This window comes from Lepisma saccharinum, chromosome 9 (genome assembly GCF_977018435.1).
Source record: "Lepisma saccharinum chromosome 9, izLepSacc3.1, whole genome shotgun sequence".
NCBI lineage: Eukaryota > Metazoa > Arthropoda > Insecta > Zygentoma > Lepismatidae > Lepisma > Lepisma saccharinum.
The window spans coordinates 38,111,513-38,129,093 of NC_139237.1; the positions used below are offsets into that span (position 1 = coordinate 38,111,513).

General features: G+C 37.0%; 2 protein-coding genes across 2 annotated transcripts; one reads left to right on the top strand and one right to left on the bottom strand.

Moving 5' to 3' along the window:
• Window positions 1-1,055: 1,055 nt before the first annotated feature.
• LOC145992620 (uncharacterized) lies at window positions 1,056-5,523 on the top strand. The gene is made up of 3 exons (XM_083128980.1): window positions 1,056-1,206; window positions 2,297-2,449; window positions 5,129-5,523. The coding sequence occupies exons 1-3, from the start codon at window positions 1,171-1,173 to the stop codon at window positions 5,405-5,407; spliced, it is 468 nt and encodes a 155-aa protein (XP_082985106.1). The 5' UTR covers window positions 1,056-1,170; the 3' UTR covers window positions 5,408-5,523.
• Window positions 5,524-7,858: 2,335 nt separating this feature from the next.
• On the bottom strand, window positions 7,859-10,165 carry LOC145992626 (larval cuticle protein A2B-like). The gene is made up of 3 exons (XM_083128986.1): window positions 10,130-10,165; window positions 8,341-8,463; window positions 7,859-8,209 (listed from the first exon to the last, which is right to left on the bottom strand). The coding sequence occupies exons 1-3, from the start codon at window positions 10,142-10,144 to the stop codon at window positions 7,946-7,948; spliced, it is 402 nt and encodes a 133-aa protein (XP_082985112.1). The 5' UTR covers window positions 10,145-10,165; the 3' UTR covers window positions 7,859-7,945.
• Window positions 10,166-17,581: the final 7,416 nt, after the last annotated feature.

Sequence of the window (17,581 nt, forward strand, 5' to 3'; positions counted from 1 at the left end):
TCCTCGTTTAGAGATTAGATTCGTATATTCCATCAGGAAAAGAATACTAATTTAGGAGTGAAATAAAAAAAATGTGTTGATTTGACTTAAATTGATCCCTTAAACCTCATGCAAAGGCGTCTTATTATCTCGTTATACATTCGTGCAATTTAATAGTGGTATACCATATAATACATACACATAATAATGAACAGGGGTCCCGGGTTCGAATCCTGGCCTGGGCATGGAGGTTTGTGTGTGTCCATTCATCAATCTCATCACATCATCACTCATCCCCATCTTCACAAATTAGCCAAAATTAGCACAAGAGGTGAAGTAATATAAAGCAAATCAATCAATCAAACATAATAATGAACTGCAAAATCGATATGCATTCTCTGATTTATTTGCTATCAGGAGAAATTTAAGAACTGTTACCTGTGAAGAACATAACAATACTTCACGGACGTAGGCATTTCTTGCATCAGTTCTCACAAACTAGCCTGGAGAGATACAGTATCGCTGAGTTAACGAAACAAGGTTAGAACAATAACTTCTTGCCAGAGAACAATTTATGTTTACAGAAACGAGACGTATGTAAACTTGTTGTTGTGTTCCCACTTCTGTAAATAGACACGATAAGAACATCATTAAGTACTTCTTGAATACCAGTAATTCTAGTTTGATTTCATATGCTGATTAAGTTTATCAGAAATATCAAAGCATTAAGATTCAAAGTAGCATTGCTACTTACGAACCAACGCATGAATAGATATTAAACTTCTTAAAATTACAGCAGAAACATGTTCACACGAAACACCATGAACATATTTTAAACTGAAGCACGAAAAAGTATCGAGATAGCTAACATTAGTTATGTATTGCAAGACCGAAGAGAAATTACAAAACTCACACAAAAACAGATACCACAGTGCTGCATTATATTCTTTTGGCACAGGTTGATGCTGTATTCTACAAACAAGGAATTTAAAGACAATAAAAACGTCATTTGTTTAACTCCCATAACCTAATCTACATGTTTCTTGTCCAATGTGTCTTTACAGTTAATTCTTCATAAGTTTCTTTTAACAGGCATATCATCATCTCTTTTCAAGCAAATTCATATTGCTACGAATATCAACGTAGTAGAGTTTTACGCCAGTATGATGTCTGGAGTGAGTTACGAATAATATGGAAAGAATGAATTTTTGGCAAATGTATTTGACGGTAAGTTTTTCCTGTTAAAACTGTTTCCGTCAATTCCTTTAGTCTATCAAGTAGTTTTATCTGTTGTTTATTGAAAAAATCCATTAAAAATGAGTTGACATTTACAATACCTAGGTATAACCACTACATGCTCCATGGGTACCAATCAGAACATTGTCATATCACAGTATTATTGGCTGCAGATTTTTACCAACTGCAAATGAGAATCATGATTATCTCAATTAATTAGCGTCTGAATTCGATGTCACTAAACAAATTTTATCTTTACAGCATTCTTAATTTTTTAAACAGAAAATTAGAGACTACAGTAAGTCTAATGGTTTCCTAAAATTGTTATTTTATCAGCGTTTTACCCAAAACATATGCATCAATTTTTATTTATTATAGACGCTTCTCATTGTTATTGTGAATTTTTAACTCCCACAACAGACTGAAGACGACATTGATTGAAATTACATATTGCCCATTTAACTAGTACCAAATAGGCATATCTTTCAGGCCAGAAAATTATATATTTGTATATGTAGTAGTTTTCGAACAGTCACCATGTACAGGGTGTTTCTGTGATTTTAATTCAAACTCGCAGGGTGGAATTCTGGTCTGACCATGGGTGTTATTTGTGAGTGCTCCTTTATAAATTTCATTATATTATCAATTATCCTCAGCGTCGCGATTAGCCAAAAGTAGAAGAAAGGCGAAATAAATTAAAGGAAATGAATCAATCCATTAAAGATACAAGCTTACTTTTCCATCTTTTACCGCTCTGTGTCCTAAATTGCTTTTAGGTAAATACTTATTGTTTTGTATAGTTGCACGATAGAATATTTCGAGAAGAAATCATAAATAGAATTCTCTAACCTATGTGTCCATGTCGTTTCAAGTATCATTTCGACTAAATCTCATATAAAGACTTTAATACAACGAATGCTCCATTGGAAGATCTTCATTGAGCCCCCTTCACAATACTACTTTAGTGTCAAAGCCATTCTGTACTGCATAAAGGATGTTTTATGAAAGAATTGCATGCGAATGACATTATCAAGAATTGTATTTACTGTGGTCTATACTAACAAAGCTCTATCCGTTTCAGATTCTTCTTAGCCTTTGTGCCTTTGTAGCTGCAAAACCGGGGAAATTTCCTTCAAAAGGTGAATTTGGTTTCCCAGATTTCTCTTCTTTAAGTGATTCCTTATTTCCTGGCATGGGTTCCGCATTTGCATTTGCTGATTTTTATGATCCATCGGTGAGTAGTTCTTACATTATAATTCCTTCCATTATCACAATATCTTAAAACATTCAGTCAGTTAAAATTTTGCCCAATTATATTTCTTCTATGGCCTTCGTAATTCCGTCTTCTCTCAATGTTGAGTGTATATTTAGTACGCTTAAGATATCGAAACTAACCATAGTTTTTCATTATGCGATTGATGTGTCCTAGGATGACCACATTCATTCAATCCAAAACATTTTTCGTTTGATTTGTTTTTCGTTATTCAGTGTCGCTTTTCTCTCATTTGGCTAATCACAATAATGAGGATGAATGACGATGTCATGAAGGGACATTCAGAAAGAATACCCATGCGCAGACCGGGATTAGAACTAGCAAAGCGTTTTTGTATTCACAGTGATGAATTCAGAGGGTGGACCGGGACCCCACCAGAAATTAAGAAACCCCTCCGAAAATTTAAGTAATCTGGCAGCGCATTCGGACAATAGCTAAGGGCCTACAAGCCTTAGTTTGTTGTAAATATAAATTATTACATGCTATAATATTATTTTATTGGTTATCTTAATTTTATTCTTAAAATGATAGTTAATTATACCTACATGTATTTACACTTAATTTATATCCATATCAGAAGCAAGGGGCAATTTAAAAATGTTATGGTATTGTTTTATTGGTAATATAATTTGATGTCTTTGATACACCCCCGTGAAGTTTGATGTCCCCCCAGGAGGAAATTGACTAGATTCAACACTGACTGTTCATGCTCAAATATAGCACAAGCTCCTGCTCCTGATGTACGATAACATAATCAATACAAAGGTTGAGAAAAATTCAAAGCAAACAAACCAAGCTAAGCTTGGTAGCGATTCATGAATTATTCTTGTGTCTTATATATACACATGATAAATGTGATTTTGGGGTGTCATGAGGCGCACCACGATGAAATTAAAGTATATAGAATTTCAGCCTAAGTTGTGCCACAAAGTACTTGAAATTATAAATGGAAGGGTCCTTTTATTTTTAATTTTGACATACTCCGTTAGTTTTAGTCGAAAAGATAACATTTACTGTTCATGACCAAAAGCAGTTTTCTTATTGCAAGCGAACATGTTGGCACGATTTTATCCTGGAATCTAAACCAAATCCTATCACTAAGTAACTAATTCTGGCCCGTTTAACCCGAAGGTTTATTGGTGAAGCAAAATAATTCTTCCATCTATCCTATCCTGCTTAAGTTAAAAAATCTCTTGATTACAGTCTTCTCAGTTTCCTTCAAGTGAATCTTAATACTGTCATACTATCTTTGTCTAGGTTTGCCAACAAGGGTTCTGTAAACTTCTCTTTCCTCTCCCACAGTGCTGTATATTTTGCTCACACAAGTGTTAGTGATGTATTTACTCTAATCATATCTGAGGGTGGATGTAGATTATGGAGTTCAGTATAATGTAACCTTCCCCATTCACCATTATTTTCATCCCTTTTAGACTCAAATTAGATCTCAATGAAAAACAATATTACTCACATGGTCACATTGAATGAACAGATAATGCGTGTAAGGCCACCTGGGATACTTGAATGTCTGCGTATTGCTCTAGACAATTTATTGCTTTTGACAGCCTTCTGGAGTGATGAAAGGCACCCAAGTAATGGAATGAAGTAACACCAATGTGGTATTTGTAAAATTAGCTTTGCGTTCGCGTCGGTAGATGGCGTTGTATGTCAAGATGCAAAGTTGTTATCGTCGAAAATGTGCTGTGTGCACATGCTGAAGCATGTTGACTAAGTACGGTCGTGGCATGGAGTCGTACAGTAGGATCCATGAGTATTACCGTGCAAATTGTCGGTCACCATGTTCGTGCACTTTATTTAACCCAATAAGAGTTTCAAGAATTGAAAGAAAACTCAAAACAAGCTGTTGACAACTTCTGCACCAACGTACACAAAAATTCATCACTTAGAAACACATAGGATGTAAGAGAAAATCTAATGAAAATAGTCATGGACAATTTGCACGGTAATACTCATAGATCCTACTGTACAAACTGTCCAGCGAGTAGTTATTCAATTTTTGACGGCAGAAAGTGTCGAAATTTTCGTTGTGTGAAGGACCTGTATGGGAATGAGTGTGGAACGGTGTACAGTTTTTCATATGGAGTAGTGCCTAGGGTGTACCAAGATTTGCTGCGGTGCTTCCTCTGGGAGGTCCTCTACACCCTACTCTGTAGCCATGCGACTACCACATCTTCGAGCAACTAGAAAAAGCTCTAAAAGGCTGCTGGTTTGCTAATGAACTGCGAGTACTGATGTCTGCTGGTTCCGCAGCCAACCACGGAAGTTCTTTGCTCAGAGTATCCATACTTTAGTGACTCGCTTGAACGGAAAAGGCGACTAGGTGTAGCGATGCGTAGACCTTGTATCACTATTGCTTCCTGTCTCATTATATATTCCAACAAGTCTTGCTTTCATTTGGGCAACTTTATAGTTAAAATTTATTCTGTCCTTTAAGATCAACCCAATGCAATAAGACTATTTTCACAGCTCAATGGCTCATGCACTTTAATCAAAGACGCTTTTGCTTTGATCACTTCAAAGCACAGATTGTTGCACAAAATTCTCGCCGCACGATTAATATGTCAATAAAATGTTTAACATTGTAAATTCTCATTCATGTAAATGTTATACTTTCCGATACAGAATTCAGTCGTCTCCACGAATGCAGTGTCGGATGGGTCAAATGGGCAAGTATCGAGTGTGTCTACAGTTTCAAAAGGAAACAAGATGAAGGAAGTGGCCAGTGCCGCCAAAGATGATGGAAACCTTGAAGTTATCAGTTATGATGGCAATCAGATAAGCAACACAGCACTGAAGCCGAAGAAAAGTAGTCGTCGCTATAGATCTAGACAAATCAACCCTGTTTCTAAGGGACTTCTGTTCAACGCTATTTTACATAATTATTCCGATTACGTTGGCTAAAACTTCATTGAAAATAAATATGGATTTAATTCTGCTTATTAAAATGCTGCTTTGAAAAAACATATTGTTAAATGCTATGCGATCGTGATGCTGAATAAATGAAATTACATTGTAAATAGTGCAAAGTAATTGTATATTCATATCACACATAAACTCTGTATGGTATTGAAAATAACATATAAAATAATACCAATATTCATTCATATATTATGAATATTGTATATTTAATATTCAAATACCAACACATTCTTCATCTTTACGAAATTAATTCTAGAGAATATTTTTTTCATTCGTTGGAAAACACGGAGAATATTACTTAAAGGATAAACCACGAAGAAACTTCTATGAGATATTCTTCCAAAGAACCCCTGCTCATATTGGTCTTGCCCCTGCCAGTGAGACAAGAGGAAATTCTCCTTGATGATGTGTCCATCCTTCAGGTCAATCGTAATTATTTCTATGTTCTGTAATGAATGCTACATATCGAATTTAATCAGTCATAATAATATCTTCCCATTTTACATATTTTCTTGCACATGAGGGGGCAGGGGGTTATCGGTGTTATAGCCCTCATTTTGGTCCATTTAAGAAGAGGCCAGAAAAGTGAAAAAGATGGTAAAATTTAACATTGACCACCGAATAAGTCATAGCTCTCCTCAGGCAAACATTGAAACCATACGAAATTCTTGAGTTCGCCACTCGTACTACATGCAAGCATGTGAAACGAAATTATGGTTCGTTACCATGTTCTAACTTCAGAAATATTAAAAAACAAAATCAATTTTCAATTACCAAAGCACAGTATTTCCATTCCAAGACACGGTAAATAGCATTTTCCTTCAAAGTATCCTTACGAAATTGAATGTACAATATCACCATATCTACAAAGAAATGTCAGGGTCTGTAAGTGGAATTTCACTCGTTGGAGAAATTACATTGCCATAATTTGCCAAGACTTTGCTCATGATGATTACATGCAATCGAAGAAATTAACGTTCTTTACCACTTGTAATGGTTTGTTTCTTTCCAGAAGCCTTTCTAGTGACCCTTACTTTCCGTTTCAAGGTCTTCAATTCCAGTCCATTAACTCAATGGAATTTGCTTAATTGCAATTAAGCAATTGTCCAACATGGAATTACACATATTAAAATTACGATTATTGTTCTTGGATATTTACTGAACTGTAGAAATTGTGTGCCGATTGAGATAATTTATAGCTCCATAAATAACTAGAAAGTACACAATACAATAGTACAGAAGGTGAACGTAAAGAAAATCAAAAATTCTAATTTATTGTTTACAAAATTAGTTTGGTTTTGAATGATAGATACGTCTTATTTTATTTCGACTTTCTGCCACTCTTGACTAATCGAGAAAGGTGGTGATATAAAATTGCTGAAAAGATAATCACAAATACACATGGACAGGACACAACAAGAGTCACACAGAGGATTATACTAGCTTTGAGTCCAGACGTCAGAGCATCGTTAGTTTGGAAAATGCAGTCTGGAGTGTACTACGTGAAAGAAAGATTGACACTTGTGTGTCTTAAGAAAGAGTCGCCCCCTTACACTCCAAAATTACTTTGGTGACTCGTCGTTCTTCGGGCTTACAATGCCTCTACACATATGTCAATAGAAGCAGACTATTGTGTAGTCTTATATACGTATAATCATTAATAAATCTAAATCGTACGACCCATATGATTACTTTTTTTTTTTTTTTTTTTTTTTTTTTTTTTTTTTTTTTTTTTTTTTTTTACAACTGAAGGCTTACTTTTAGGACTGACAAAAGGGTCATTAACGGTTGGTAGTGATATGTGGCAGTAATCACACATATAAATATAGGAAAAGCACCACGTATTATAATAATTGGCTATTTTATTGTTAAAATGTAATTCGTTGACTCTATGTGCACAAAAGAACTTCGCGTTTAGAAGAAAATGACAGAGAACAGAGTTTGTTTGAGTTTTGAGTTGTAAATCCACTATTTGCACAGATAGACTAACGTGTACTGAACCAGCAAATTAAAGTGGAATCTAAGCCACTATGGACCGCGGAAGAAAACTTATCTTTCCGTTAAGTACAATTATTAGTCCAATAATACAAACTTTATCCAGAAAAAAATCAATTATAAATAAAGAAATCCGTACCTTATGTATAAAGGTATTATGTGCGTATGTGTATGTACAGTGTAGAGTATTATAATAGTTAAAAAACAAAATAAATTGCTCAAAATTTGCTTATAAATTTATTAAGTATATTTTATCCTGTCTTGACTGACGTAATAATTGGTGAATTTTTTGACTGGCCAATCAAAAATGAACACGGAGAATAATAACCTAATTACGCGTGAGAGCACATACACACAATTCACACACACACACACACACACGGCTTGGCTGGAGTGAAAATAAATGACTGTAATGAAAAAATAATTCAATTTTGGAAATATTTATTTTCGTTCAAAAAGTATCACAATGATATGTTACAAAAGTATAAATTTTCTATCAAATATGATTGCTCGATTCGCATAGATTTAGCCGTAAAGCTTTCCTGCAAGTCCAACATGACCAACAGCAGCAATAGGTCCAGGGTGAGCACTCTGTCCAAGCTTGCTCACCACAGCGTTGAATCCGTTGATTGGATCAGCAACGTAGTTCACAACTCTCAAAGTGCCATCTGGTTCAGCCACGCTGTATTGGCCTTTCACCAAACCTCCATCACGAACTTCAGACTGGCTCTTGTGGTCTCCAGTCAGAGCGTCGGCCACTCCGTAACCGAAGGCGTATCTGGGGTAGGCCTGGAAAATATAAAATCTTCTGTTATACAATGAATCAAATTTAGATGTTTTCAGATTGAGAGTTACATTGAATTGTACTATGCAATTAATAGAAGTTTCAAAGTAGCTATATAAAATAGAAGGCAACTTACGTAGTAATCAACAGCAGCGGCGACAGGAGCAACAGCAACAGGACCAGCGTAGCCCAATGCACCATAACCGCCTACAGCACCACCAGCTACAACCGCTACAAGGGCGGAGAATGCGAGAAGGCCCTGGAATGGGAAAAAAAGTGGTTGGTACAGAGGCACTTATCTGTCTTGCACATTTATTAGTAAATCTTCTACAAGTTTGATACATGGTTTTGTTGATATTGATTTTTAACGACGTTCTTTTTCATACCAATACCAGTGAATACTTGCAAAATGGTTATTACTTTAAATAGTTTTTCTTCATTTTTTTATGTGCATCTTTATTCGAGAGAATAATAGAGGAAAATAGCCAAACCTGGACCCCACTCCCTAAGCCGGACCTCCTTCCTGTTTCCAGGTGCTGCCAAGTGGTGGCAATGGGCGAAACACGTCAAGAATAACGAAAAGATTGTGTAGGGAAGGTATTAGCAGTATCGTGCAAGTATCAGGTGCTGTAGTTCGTCATGACTTGTTTTTGTGTGAATGAAAGTTTGTACATCGGTGCACATCAGTGGGAATTTTGCTAATTAAGAGAGAGGTAAGTAGCAATATTGTTACAATTTAGACACTAGTAAGTATTGTACGTACTTTGAAATTATGGTAATGGTTTGTTTGAAGCTACGTGTGGTTTTATTGTATAAACAATAAGACTCCACGAGTAAAATGCCCTAAGTAGGACCCCTCAATGAAAGCCTAACATTACAACTGTAATTGAAGCAAAGGGTCGTTACTCGTTAGTAAAGTCCTTTTACATGTTGTTTCAGATGTTCAAGGGGAAAGGCAATGCAGGTGGGAAAAGGTGGGATGTCCAACAAATGGAAAGGGCGATTGATGCAATTTGGATATTGGCAATCTATATTATATTACTTTTGTACAGCTATATTATTTATGCAAGCTCAATAAATGTAAATAATTTACTACATATCATATATTTACATTTCTTTGCGTCTTTTCTAATTTTTGGAACTTGTTAAAGCAGAGGTCCGACTTTGGCCACTTTTTCTCCGTTGTTACTTTTCTTCCCTTTTTACAGAAATGCTTACTGGCAAAGCATCATGCGCTTTAAGGTGGATTAAGTTACTCAGAACGTTAGCGAACATATCAAGGAACCCATTTTATTAAATTTCTAATAGAAATAATGTGCCACAATGACACCAGGGATGAAAAACAAAACGGAGGTCCTACTTTGGTCACTTTCCTCTATTATTAATACATGGAAGAAAATAAGAATTAGATTTTGGTTGATATTTATGATCAGAACTTATTACAGTGGACAATAATAACCTTCTAAACTTTTCAAAATACTCATCTATTAGGTTTGAGTATATGATGGCTGTCTTCTGCAAGGTAGTTACATTTTTGTGTTTGACAATAAAATTTTTAAAAATTTCTTAGGAGTATTTTGTCTGTTTAAATAGTAGGATGTCCAAGAAATACTGTTTTTCTGGCAAGATTTGCCTAAGATTTTTATTAGAAGCTTTTGGTGATATTACTTCAGACTATAGTTTCCTGTGTATGTAAAAATGTCAAAAATGGTTCTGAACCTAACGGTTATTACTTCTCTAATTTAACTTGTTTCATACAGACACAAAATTTCCCTTACAGTTCTAAAGTTGAACACTTCTCAATTCAAATCCAATGCAATGGTTTGATTTCATTTAAACATCTTATGTTCTAGCTGTGTATTATAGAACAGGATCCCGCTTGTTGTTGAAACCTTTACATCACAAACGTGATAATGTGTACTTACTGCAAACGAGTTCATGATGTGCTAGTTGCTGCTGCGTACTGTGATGAAGAGCCTGTCCTATGTGTCTATATATACCCACTCTACAGATTACGCAAAGGTTGTGAAAGTAAATATCACAGTTAGTAGTACTGCAGCATTCTACGTTAAACTTTCTTCTCCTATTTGGTATCTTTAATGAGCACTTATGCATTATCTCTTTTATTGTTGGACACGTCTCAGAGGATTGAAAATGTAATAAATATACTGTTACTAAATAGTAAAAAGATACATTTGCATCTCATAATGTGCTTTTAGGTAAATCTATGTAGGAATTTTAATATATTTGTGATACAGTTATCGTGACACAGGGAATGGGAAATTCCTGTTTGGAATGAGGAAACGACAGACGGAAACACAAGTGGAAAGGTTGTATACTCTTTAAAAATATTCTAATCACTGCATTATTCTTACATTTACAATAGGGTTTATATTTTAAAAAAAGATGAATTTGAATTTACTTATGAGCAGGGACACTGCGCAAGCTCCCTATACCCCTTTTCTGGCACCCTTCGCATAGCAAACACTTTTAGCGCCACTTTTCTATTTCCATGGTTATACCTAATCGGACCGGTTACAGACCTCCGATATATTTTTTCGTCTGTCCTCTACAGAGCTGTAACTAGAGGCGAACCAGGGTCGCCTTGTGCGCTGAGACAAGGCGAGGTGTCAAACGAGGAGACCAGGTCAGGATGGAAAAGAGTAAACTTTGTGAAAATGAAAGAAACAGGTAGCGAGCTTCGCTATAGAAAATCTGAAAACAGCAGCAATTGGGCTTGATACTTGCTTTGTGTGTCTACGCGTAAACCAAGTTACTCTAGATTCTACATGTGGAAATATACATAATACATGTACTCGAGTCAATGCAATCTATAGTAGTAAATAGTGGCAGTCGTTGGGCTAACCAACTTCGCTGTAGAAACGAAATAGAAATCTCCTGCGTTTCAATTGTTGAAGTGTGGGATATATATCTTCTTCCACTCTTCTGGATATTACGAACAACATTCATCCGATGAATAAATGCAATATATGGAACATTCAAGTGAATGAATGATATAAGGACATACTACTTTGGACTCACAACAGTCACATGTTTTTTGTTTACATTTGATTTGATTTTGAGTTTTAAGTCAATAATATGTATTGATAAATTAATCGAGACTGTACCTGCAGTTTAAGGTGGGATTCGAACCATATTATGCTTCCATCGGGTATGGAACACACTTTGCAATTTCCATACAGCTGATGCTTGAAAGAGAATGCGAGATCTTTGTTGAAGTATAATTTTTTCAGCTCCATACTAACAAAAACGATTCAAATATGATAGTTTACTTTCAAGGGAGTGTTCTAAATTATTTTTTTTGGTGTACATTGTATTGTCTACGTAAACTACAAGCAGATTGCGTGTAGATGAGGCATATAGATTTAGACATATAGTCTACAGCACATTAATACATTACTGTTCGACGTGAGGACTACGAGTCAAGCATTGCAAAACTGTTGGGTATTCCTTGATTCTCAAAGGATTATTGTGCCGCGGTGTTCGGTACTTCAATTTAATTTTGTTGGTAGGAATGGTTTGTGAACGCGTAGTTAGTATGTTAATAATTCGTAATTCGGTTCAAGAATATTGAATTACAATAATGTGCCAGGGTGTACAAGTTTATCTTATCTTGAAAAACTGTTTTTAATACCTCAATGTGTGACGCATGACTCGGACTTACGTGACTTAAATTATGTCATTTTTGTTAGGCTAGCTTACCATGTGGACGCATGGGTAACGCATAGAAATTGATAATAAGATATAGGAAAAGAGAGTGAGAAGCATAAAGGCAGAGGTAACTTTCAGAGAGGCAAGTTGTTAAAAAGGATTGAGTATTGTAAACATATAAAATATATCCACCGAACGAATTGTAGATCTTACCTGAAATGTGCGAGGTGCATTCATTAAGGTGTCTTAATATATTTCTCATGAACAGAAGCATTTGTAAACATGAGAGTTGTTTGAGAAGACGCATTAATTCTTGAAGGTTGATGAGGCCAGATGGCAGTAGGGTCCGGCTCATAGGAAGCTAGTGGCGCTGTCTAGCAATGGGCGGGTTTTTGATACTGGAAATGGCGTCGTTAAAATTTAAAGAACAGCGTGTTATTATCCATTTTCTTCACCTGCGTGGAGTAACACTCACCGATATTCATCTTCAATTGACTGAGAGATGCTGTGGTGGTGTCATGGACGTGTAAATGTACGTTCGTTCATGGGTGCGACAGTTCTAGGAAGGCCGAACGTCGTGTGAAAACAAACCAAAGACGACTCGGCAGGCCCGTACCCAGAATTGTTTTGAGGGAGGGGCCAGATCCACATATATATACACAGTGGAAGCTATTTGGGGGACCTGGGGGCAGTTGCCCCCGACATCTTTACCACTTTTACTCCGTACTATGGCCTCTTAATGCTTGTCTACAAAGAGAAAATAACTGTCCTTGCCCCCTCCCCTTCCACAGTTTTGGCACCCAATCGCCGATACTGGTCAGAAGTATTCGAATAGTTCTGAGTGTCACACATTAAAAATGTTTTCAAATTTTATTTATTTTCTTATACCAGAACCATTGAACAGCCACGATAATTCTATGTTTAGAAAATAATATATTATTTATAAATTAAATTATACGCATTAGCAATGATTATTACAATAAATAATTCTAAATGTGAGTTAACCCAAAGCCCGCTACAAAGGGTTGTAGCGAGCTGGGCTGGGTTATCCAATAGAGAGAGAGAGAGAGAGAGAGAGAGAGAGATTTTCACCTGGTAGCCTTTTAGTTTTATCAATGGTTATAAAACTAAACGTAGCCAATATCGCAGACTGGAGACTTCTGGAGCCATCCTCTCCACACAACAAACACATTTATTTATCCAAGGACAACATTGAAATTTTTACATGTTTGAAAAATCGTCGATGTTATTTTCATAGCTTTTTATAGGTTCACATTTAAAAATTTCTTGGCTCGAGGGTGGGGGGCATGGCCACCATGGCCCCGCCCTTGTGTAAGGGCCTGCGACTCGGTCATGAACTAACATCCAGTTACCGTCATTGCTGAGGAAATGGGACAGGAAAGGCGCTATATTCACGCATTGTTATCCTAAGGATACCACATCGACAGGCACTAGCTATGAAACGTTTTTGAGAACCAAATTGCTTCCAGTATTGCAAGAAAAATCTGCAGCTGTGTTCTTTCATCAGAACAACGCACCTCCTCATCGGGCGGTCATTGTTCACACTCGTTTACGGAAAACAAATTTTAAGTTATTCTACATGCTCGTCCATACTTATCTGACCTAGCACCTTACGACTTTTGGCTCTTTCCAATGCTCAAGGACAGTTTCCGTGGTTGCATATTTTTATGCCGTTCCGCTTTTATATCAACAATTTTTCAGTGTACAATACAGACCCCTTAAATAAGCGTTTGCGGAGGTCATGCCATCGTGGCGTCAGCGTTGTGAAAATTGTGTGGGTATAGAGGGTGATTATGTTGAGATGTGTAGGCACTTTCAGCTTTCTTAGGTGTGTACATTTTTCAAAATAAATTAGGAGATCTTAGAACTTGAATGTACCTCGTACAGGAACTGCAGGTACAAATTTATACGCAGTTGCCAGAATAGAATTCAGCGCTCTGTGACTAATTCGGCAACACCTTGTTTGAGGCAAATGCTGTTACTCTCCTTTACTAGTTTAGATCATTTGTAATACTCTCTTGCAAATAGAAACTTCACGACCTCGCACTGGGCCAGAATTCTAAAAATGGGGACAAACATCTAAAGTGGTGAATAGAGATACTTTAGGCTGTCAGTATTTCTAATAAAATAATATAATACATAGAAAACATAAAAAAATTCAAATTCTGTACATATTCACATGATAGCAGTGCAAAATAATAAAGTAACATGTTGCGTACAAAGAATGCCCTGGGCTCGTGTACTGAGAAAAACTGCAATTTGCAATATCAAATAAAATCAGTTAAATCCTGTGCTTGTTGACATGAACACACTATCAAATAGAGCCGCAGTGGTCCAGTCGGTAGAGCGTCTGACTGCCAAGCGGGGACTCGGGTTCGATTCTCGGGGTGGGTGATCTACGGTCGGATTTTTCCTGTCTAGTTCCTGTATAAAATCAGTTCGGGTTTACACAGCATGTAATAAATGTGTACCCAGAGGCAACCGGGGAAAGGGGGGGAGGTCAGCGTGATGCTGGTCACATTACCCCCACAAATGACCGAGATCGTGAATATGTGGAGCCTCCACATTCCCCCATATTCCTTCATAGCACGGTGCAGTAAGCACGATTATTGTCACCTACCTTACTCCACGAAATAAATTTTACTAAAGAGCATTGTGTTCGTATACTGACTGAGATAAAGCTTAACCTCCACTTTCACTGTTGGTAGTGGACAGATTTTCATTTGGTTAGGCAGATTGTTGGGGTTCATGTGAGACACTGTGATGTCGAGCGATCGAGTGACGTCTTCTTATAGCGTACATGCTTTCTTATCAGGCAAGAGCCGAAAGCTTGATACTAGTGGATCAGACGAGATAAGCAGATGATGCATAAGATCTTCGTTGCTTGAAATTCGGGAGCTCTCACGGGAAAGTCGTTCTATGATGTTCTTGATTCTTGCTACTTGAACCTGCGCAGAGAGCTGAACACCAAGATCTTGTATACGCCATCGGTCATATAATACCAAAAAATATTCTGTTACAAGAAATTTCACAGTTTCCAACGCATATTCACGAAAACTGAACGTTCGTACGGCGACTTGACGATTGTGTTTACAAAATAGTTGCATCGTTTGATTAACACCTTGTTTGCTGCCTGTGATTTCCACTGACATATTTAGGATCCTGAAAGAATTGGTGTTATGTCTTGCCATCATTAGAGGTGCCACTACCATCTTGTTTAGTCTTGTTAACGAAAATGCCCATGAAGCGTTTGAATTTCTCCTGGACGTTCGGTTTTTAAAGCTTTCCTTTTTGCTCTGTCTTCTCCACAAGCCTGCCTCCTCTTGAATTCGATTCGATACGACATGTCAAGGAAGAGGTCAAGAATCAAATCCATGCACGTAGGATTGACAGTCAAAACTGAGTATTTGCCGCTCTTTTGGTGATCTTGTCAAATTTGTTTTCATTTCTGTCGGCCAAGCGCCTCAAATGTAACTCACCTGAGCAGATGATGTACCGCTCGCTTTGTTGCAAACTAATGTGTGTGAAAAACTGTCAGATCTTCCCAACGCCAGCTGAGAGGTACGTAGAACTGAGATCCTGTATCTGGTCTCCAATGCATTCCGATTCTGCTATGTTTACGTTAAATACTGAGTTTTAATGCAATTCTATTTCAATGCAGGCATATTTGACAGTGTGAATCCGCATGCAACTGATATTCTTTCTCCATTTCGTAACTGCGCATAGGCACGAGTTGGCAGCCAGTTTTCTCTTGGTTGCTTTTATAAGACCCATTGAATCATTCGGCACAAACATCTTCATCCCACCTCATCCCACAAATTTTGAAAGTCAATTGAAAGAAACACACATCATTGTAACTCAGCTGAAACGGCAGCGTATCAACATGATTGTATAACAGTGCCCACAGATCAGTAAATCAATTCATACTCCACCCACAGAAAGTACATACCTTGACAATATGTATAATATGTGCCACAGAAGCCCATGAGCTTGCTCACCATTCTGTGCCGTATCCCCGCAGCTTGTAGACGCCTTAGTATTGTATCACTTGAACACTGCAGTTGTAAATGTCTGGCAACAATACTGGCTGGAGAAAATGGATGATTTGCAATGTGTTCCACAATAGCAGCATCTTGCTCTCCCGATGTCACTCTGCGGCGCCCTGTTTTCCTTCTTGTTTTCAGGCCCTCTTCTCCTTCATGTTGAAAACGCTCTATCCAATAACGAACAACATTTTCATGCCTTACAATGGCTATTGCGATATCGGAAATTGTGCGGCCACATTCGAACATGCCAATTATACGGCCACGAGTAGCTTCAGACGTGTATGGCATCTTGATTCCGTAGCAACAATGAACGATTGATTGCTCGGCCAGGTTTCCGACTACCACATCGCAAGTCATTCACTTGGTCTTCAATTAAGGGTTGCTAACCCTAGTTTCAAAAAAATATCGTTGATATGCAAGGAAAATATCAGGGATGGTCACGACATTAGGATCCAACAATTCAAAAACGGAATTTTTCATATCTTGCGAAAGTTAAGGTAAACTAATGCTACTGAATTTCTACTTACGAAATTTCATCGCCAATTCTTGTCATACGAAGTGAAATGTGTATTTGTTTCGGAAAACTTACAAGTGTAAATTATCTTCCAGTAGAGTAATCAGAGTGCTAGGCACGATAATTGTCATTATTATTGTTTATACTGTATAACAAATAGCATAGTTACGTAAGTTTCAATGAATGATGTAACCCCGTATCACCTTACCAATAATCATAACCAATAATCATAACCAATATTAACACTCGAATCTAAGTCAATCGAATATACAGCTTGGCTATGGGGGGGGGGGGGGCGGAAATGGAAATTTTTCCATCCCATGAATAAGCTATAGCGTCCCTGGACTATTGTGCTGCATAATTTCTACATTTGATTTGAGAAATCATTTTAAAAGATCTATATTTTTGTTCCTCAGGTCCCAGGAGCTTAATAAAAAATATCCTCAACTAGTAAATGTTAACAAACCTGAAACTTTTGGGGCCAAGTGTCCCTTTTTCAGATGCCAGAATTTGAACCCTAAAATAATAATTCTGAATTTACGAATAGTAGTGTGTTGAATGGCAGTGGGTAATTAGAGGTGCTGTGCGTATTATTGCTTTACGAATTCATTTTCGTCTGAAGAAAGTTGCCATTCCGATACAGACAGAATATTTCGAAAAGTCCTTAATCATTCTGAGCGAGTTTTATGCACAAATAGGCAAACCGGGATGAGATCTAAAGTTTAAACTAGAATCCGAATCACTATGTGCCTCCACCGGGCATCGAACCGAGAACTCCTTGATTACAATGCGGCGACGATTTCCTTGCGCCATCGTGGAGGCTCTCTTAATCAGTTGCATATGCATAAATTAGTATAAATTAATTTAAAGTATATTTCTCATACTACATAGAATTCATTATCACCACAGTCGGGGAAAATAGTTTTAGAGAAAATTGAAAATGGAGGAATATCTATCGCTCTTCTCGATTTTCTATTTCTTATAAAATCAGAAGCATTTCACATCATTGTCACAATCTAGAGCCGCTATTGAATGCAGAAACAGCAATACTTGAAACTTTGAAATTGACACCGAGGGTGATATTTTTGTTATTTCACGTCACTGTTCTACCAGTCTCGGATAAT